The sequence below is a fragment of the Felis catus genome, chromosome A3 (assembly GCF_018350175.1).
Source record: "Felis catus isolate Fca126 chromosome A3, F.catus_Fca126_mat1.0, whole genome shotgun sequence".
In the NCBI taxonomy this organism is placed as follows: domain Eukaryota; kingdom Metazoa; phylum Chordata; class Mammalia; order Carnivora; family Felidae; genus Felis; species Felis catus.
In genome coordinates this window covers 27,502,641-27,509,342 of record NC_058370.1, presented here as the reverse complement: position 1 = coordinate 27,509,342, position 6,702 = coordinate 27,502,641, and the positions used below count along the sequence as shown (strand labels likewise).

Below are 6,702 nucleotides of genomic sequence, written 5' to 3'. Positions count from 1 at the left end.
GAGGTGGTGGGCGGAACCAACATGCTAAGGACGGGGCAGGGGGTGAGGGACCTCCCAGCCCCCGGGTCAACCCGCTATCGCGTCCTCTGGATGACCTCCTCCAACCACAGGTCGCAGCCCCAGCCCCCCCTCCGTGACTGTACTTGAATGTGGGGCCTCTAAGGAAGTGCTTACGGATAAATGAGGCCATGAGGGCGGGGCTCGTATCCTTTAGGATTAGGTTCCTTGTAAGAAGAGACCCCAGAACCAAGCCCCCTGTCCGCCCTGTGAGGACACAGCCGGAAGATGGCCAGGAGGGCTCTTTCCAGAAACCCACCCTGCCAGCCCTGGATCGGTGCCTTCCAGCCTCCAAAACTGTGAGCAAATAGACCTCTGTCGTTTAAGACACTCAGTCTATGGGATTTTGTTAGGGGAGCCTGAGCAGACTAATGCACTGAGAAATATCAACATTTCATACATTTTATTATTTGCCTTTACGTTTGGCAATAAGATAATAATTATTAAAATTTAAAAATCGGGGTGCCTGGCTGGCTCATTCAGTAAAGCTTGTGACTCTTGATCCCTGGGTTGGAAGTTAAGAGCCCTACGTTGGGTGTAGAGATTACTTAAAAGTAAAGTCTTTTTTATTTTTATTTTTAAAAATTTTAAATATTTATTTTTGAGAGAGAGAGAGACAGACAGACAGACAGACAGACAGAATGTGAGCGGGGAAGGGGCAGAGAGAGACAGAGGCACAGAATCTGCAGCAGGCTCCAGGCTCAGAGCTGTCAGCACAGAGCCTGACATGGGGCTGGAACCCACGGATTGTGAGATCATGACCTGAGCCAGAGTCGGTCGCTTAACCCACTGAGCCACCCAGGCGCCCCTAAAGTCTTGAAATAAATTTAAAAATCAACCCATATTAGAAGACTGGTGGCTTATTTTTTTTTCTCTGCAGCTTATAAACCAGGGCCATGGGATGTAGTTTTTTTTTTTTTTTTTTTTTTTTTTTTTTTTTTTTTAAGGAAAATAAACATTTTATTTTCAAAAACCTCAGGACTTCAGCTTCAGAAAGGAATGTCTTGAAAATAGCTATTGTGCCATTTTTTTTCCTGGGTATAATGCCATGGTATGTACATTATTTTTATCGGTTTCATGACTTTCTGCCAATTTGTAGTTTGATAACTCACAAGTTCAATTTCTTCTATGAATACGACTATTCTGAAAGATAGAATATTAAGGGCTATTCAATTTCATAGCAGCATTTTGGTTTTGTTGGTTAACATTCATCTTGACGTGGGTTACTAGGACAACCTCTTAACGAAGTTTCCCTCCTCCTCCTCTCCTCCCTCCCTCTGTCCTTTCCTTCCTGGCCAAGCATACAATCACCATACAATTATCCTTGAAACAAGATTCAGAGTTATTTGTCTTCTTTTGCAAGGAAAAAAACCTGGCAGAAATAGAGGAGCAAGCTAATCACACACCTATTAAAATAGTGATTGTGATCGAGCATATGTAGAGCTCTGTTCGTCTTTCAGAGCATACCTGTTCCCCATAATTCCAGTTTCCGTTCCCTGTAGCGAAATGACACAGGGGGAAAAGGGAGGGAAAGAATCCTCATCTTCTCACAGGAGAATTGTTTACTTAAGGGGTCTGTAGACGTTTGAGTTATAGCTCTTGAGTAGTTACACTTTAATATTTTGTATTGATACTTTATTTGATAAGAGGGACGTGTTGACCTAAATGAAAAGTTCGCTGTCGTCTCAGTATATTGAAGACGTTTCTCCCCCCCCCCCGCCCCAAATGACACTTTTGTGATTGTGTTTTTTACTCTTTGATTTCAAAAATTACCCTAGAGTAAAATGGACTCTTTTGGGTACACAGTTGTATGAGTGTTGACTACCACTAAAGTCAGGATGCAGAACAGTCCCCCCCCCCCCCCCCCCCCCCCGCCATCTCCCCAGATTCCCTTGGTATCCTTGACTACCGCAGAAGGCAAGTCTTTCATCTTCTGCCCAGGAAGTCAAAGCCTGGCTGGCAGGCCAATTGAAGCAGAGAGGGGGAAGGAATCAGGTGTCTTACAGATCAATAGGTGATCTTTGAATTCTTTCCTTTTAGAGTGGTTTTCAGCTCCTCCGGTGCCCTTGAATCTAGCATTTCTTTGTTCATACTCTGCAGAGCAGACGCTTGCCTCTCTCTTTATTGCAACTTCTGATCATCTTTTACTCTGAGTAAAGACTGTGAAGTGTATATGTTCCTGCTCTTAATTTCATTTATTTATTATTTAATTTAATTTTAATTTTATTTATTTATTGCAATCTACAAAGACTTTGCTAATTTTTGCGAATCTTCCGCAGGTTTTTGCGAGGAAATGTTGATTTTTTCTAGTCATGCAGAACGTTCTTTTTTTTTCAGTTATGCAGAATATTTTGTATTTTAATTATTCAAGTTTGTTAATTGTTTAGTAAAAATTCTCCATGTCCTTATTTTTTTTTTCTTTTTGTACTTGATTTATTGATTTCTTTAAAAAAATTAAAAAAAAATTTTTTTAACGTTTATTTTTGAGAGAAAGAGAGAGAGAGACAGAGCGCACGCAGGGGAGGGGCAGAGAGAGAGGGAGACACGGAATCCGAAGCAGGCTCCAGGCTCCGAGCTGGCAGCACAGAGCCCGATTAGGGCCTCGAACCCACAAATGGTGAGATCATGACCTGAGCTGAAGTCAGACGCTTAACTGACTGAGCCACCCAGGCATCCCATTGATTTCTTGATTTCTAATAGAATTGGAGGTCATTTACCTGGAAGAAATTTTAGGAGAGACATTTTGGGTGGGAAAAACTTTATAAGTGGAAATGTGGTGCATCATTTTCTCTAGTATCCCCTCAATTCTGTCTCCTCCATGCACTGTGGGTGAAGGGGATAGAAATAAGGCATAGTATCCCATCTTTTTCAGGGGTCGTGTCTCGTCCTTTGATGGTTCATCATTGGTGGCACCACAAATAATTTTGGAATCCTGCCTTGGAATTGTTCCTTTGTATAAGTCTGTGTACATTTTTAAAGATTGGGGTATAAATGACATATGTTAGTTTTAAGCATACTTTAAAGCAACTTTCAAATATATAATACAGTATTATTAATTATAGTCACCATGTTATACATATCATCCCAGGACTTTATTTATTTTATAATTGGAAGTTTGTACTTTTGATGACCTTCTGGCCATTTCTAGCCATTGTGCCCCATGGATCCCTGTGAATCTCTTTTTTTTTTTTTTTTAACGTTTATTTATTTTTGAGACAGAGAGAGACAGAGCATGAATGGGGGAGGGTCAGAGAGAGGGAGACACAGAATCCGAAACAGGCTCCAGGCTCTGAGCTGTCAGCACAGAGCCTGGCGCGGGGCTCGAACTCACGGATGCGAGATCATGACCTGGGCCGAAGTCGGCCGCTTAACTGACTGAGCCACCCAGGCGCCCCATCCCTGTGAATCTTTGATGGGGAGTGAGGAAATGAGTAGGAAACTAGAAAATGTTTTGCCAGAATCAAAACCACACTGAGATACCACCTCACGCCAGTCAGAGTGGCCAAAATGAACAAATCAGTAGACTACAGATGCTGGAGAGGATGTGGAGAAACGGGAACCCTCTTGCACTGTTGGTGGGAATGCAAACTGGTGCAGCCTCTCTGGAAAACAGTGTGGAGATTCCTCAGAAAATTAAAAATAGACCTACCCTATGACCCAGCAATAGCACTGCTAGGAATTTATCCAAGGGATACAGGAGTACTGATGCATAGGGGCACTTGTACCCCAGTGTTTATAGCAGCACTTTCAACAACAGCCAAATTGTGGAAAGAGCCTAAATGTCCATCAACTGATGAATGGAGAAAGAAATTGTGGTTTTTATACACAATGGAGTACTATGTGGCAATGAGAAAGAACGAAATATGGCCCTTTGTAGCAATGTGGATGGAACTGGAGAGTGTGATGCTAAGTGAAATAAGCCATACAGAGAAAGACAGATACCATATGGTTTCACTCTTCTGTGGATCCTGAGAAACTTAACAGGAACCCATGGGGGAGGGGAAGGAAAAAAAAAAAAAAGAGGTTAGCATGGAAGAGAGCCAAAGCATAAGAGACTCTAAAAAACTGAGAACAAACTGAGGGTTGATGGGGGGTGGGAGGGAGGGGAGGGTGGGTGATGGGTATTGAGGAGGGCACCTTTTGGGATGAGCACTGGGTGTTGTATGGAAACCAATTTGACAATAAGCTTCATATAATAAAAAAAAAAAGAAAATGTTTGGCCAGTTTGAGTTGTGATGTGCTTTATAATTATCGTGCTTTGGTTAGAGTATTACTTTTTCTCGGTAATGTGTTTACTATAGAAAAAATAGAAAGTAGATAAATAACAGAAAACATTACCCATAATCCCATATCTTTGTCCATTTAGGGTCTCTGGTTATCAGAAATGTTTTTATGATGATAAAGAAATAATTTACTTGCTATCCCATGCTATTTTCTAAAGAGATTAAGTGCTAAGGAAGGTTATTATCTGCTGACCTGGTTACGGAGGGAAGGGGGTGGATGGGAGAGAAGCAGCAAGAGGGCAAGGGGTATGGGGCGCCTGGGTGGTGCAGTCGGTTGAGCGTCCAACTTTAGCTCAGGTCACAGTCTCACGGTCCGTGAGTTCGAGCCCCGCGTCAGGCTCTGGGCTGATGGCTCGGAGCCTGGAACCTGTTTCCGATTCTGTGTCTCCCCCTCTCTCTGCCCCTCCCCCGTTCATGCTCTGTCTCTCTCTGTCCCAAAAATAAATAAACGTTAAAAAAATAATTTAAAAAAAAAAAAAAGAGGGCAAGGGGTATGTTGTAGAGAATGCGGGGGAATTATAGGGAGTGGGTTGGGAATTGGAGGCCTGGGAAAGAGCCTTGATGAATGGAGGAGTGCAGTGACTGCCAAGACCCGGGACCTGTGGGCTGAGGTGTCAGTGGCTGAAAAGGAACTTGGAGGAAACCAAGGATTTTGAAAGGGAATGGTTGTGAAGTTTTGCCGGATAGGGTGATGGAAAATGTCTTCCCTATTTCCCCAGGACATCTTCAGGAAAGCATTTATTTCTCATGACTGCATTATGGAGTTGAAGCTACTGTGGGATGCATTGCATTGTTTTCTTTGAGAAGGTCACGGAGAAAAAATAAAAGCTGTTGCTAGAACCACCTCCCCCCCCCCAGCATTTTGGGTGCCTGTTTGTGCGTGTGCATGTATCTTTGCTATACAATGGGATCGATATGGATGTGATTTTTATAGTGCTCTTTGAGTTAATAAAACAGTTGGATTCTTTCTGTATGACTGAAGAAAGCTCTAAATTTATCCTTTTGAAAGGATGTATAGCATTATAGATTATGAATATATCTACTTAACACTTCTCTCATTCCTGGACATTTAGGTAGTTTGGAGTTTTTTGCTATTTTAATCCATGCTGTTATCTGTGTTTGTACAATACATTAAAAAAACACTTGGATTCTTAAAAAAACAACAACAATGAAAAAGCACGGATTCTTGTTATCTCCTCAGAATGTGTTCATTCCTAACATCCGAGTCTCTGAGCCAAAAAGCATGAACATTTTTAGGGTTTTTGAGAAGGATAGCTAAATGTCTTCCAGATTTACCCGTTTAGTCCTAAATGGTCTGATGACAAGGCTTGTTTCTATCTATACCTTGACAAATGTGAGTTTGCAAATCTTTCAAATATCTGACGATCTGATAGATAAAAATGAGAGGTCACTGCAGCTTTAATTTGCATTTATTGGTTTTATAAATTTAAAAATTTTATTTTTATCTGAAGTACACTTGACGTAGATTAGTTTCAGGTGTACCACACGGTGGCGCAACAGTTACGTACGTTACTCAGTGCTCGCCATGAGCAGTGGAGTCACTATCTGTGACCCGTTACAATAGTATTGTGATACTATTACAGTATTATTGACTGTATTCCCTATGCTATACTTTTCACCCTGGGTGTTTATATTATAACTGGAAGTGTGTGACTTTTAATCCCCTCCACCTGTTTCCCCGCCCCCGCCCTCCCCACGGCTCCGACTCCGTGTTCATTCTCTGCATTGATGAGTGTGTTTCTCTTTGTGGTTGTTCTTTGTTTATGCATTTGTTTTATTTTGTAGATTTCACCTGTAAGTGAAATCACATGGTCCTTCTCTGTCTGACTTATTTCACTTAGCATCCTACTTTCTAGGTCCATCCATGTTGTTGCGAGTGGCAAAATTTCATTCTTTTTATGGCTGAGTGATGTTCCATTGCATATATACAATATTGGTTCAATTGGCATTTATTTGAGACCGAGTAAGACGTTTTCTCCCCCATGTTCTTTGGCCATTTTCACAGTTACGTTGCAAGTTCATGTCACGCAGCCCTTTTTCTACCAGAGGTTTGAGGTTTTCCTCCTTTATGTTAACTTACTATATTTTTAGGGTATCAGCACTTTGTCATATATGTCTCAATTTGTCATTTGCCTTTTAACTATTTATGATACTTTAATTTTTCTGTTTCACTTTGAGGTTTATTTTAATATATATATTTTTTGAGGTATCATTGACATACAACAAACTACCCACATTTAAAGGGTCCGAGTTGGGAAGTTTTTGCCTTATGTATACCCCTGCCAGGCCAGGCCATCACCACAATTAAGATAATGAACACATTCACTGCCTCAAAGTGTCC

At 41.5% G+C, this 6,702-nt stretch overlaps 1 protein-coding gene across 2 annotated transcripts in view; it reads left to right on the top strand.

Moving 5' to 3' along the window:
- Positions 1-52: 52 nt before the first annotated feature.
- The window catches only part of DEFB128 (defensin beta 128), a 71,571-nt gene continuing 64,921 nt past the window's right edge, over positions 53-6,702 (top strand). The window contains exon 1 of one of the 2 annotated variants that reach the window (XM_045053777.1): positions 53-356. In XM_045053777.1, the coding sequence (XP_044909712.1) occupies positions 189-356 (168 nt within the window). In that variant the 5' untranslated portion in view covers positions 53-188. The remainder of the gene's footprint in view (positions 357-6,702) is intronic. The other variant, XM_045053778.1, reaches the window with a different exon arrangement.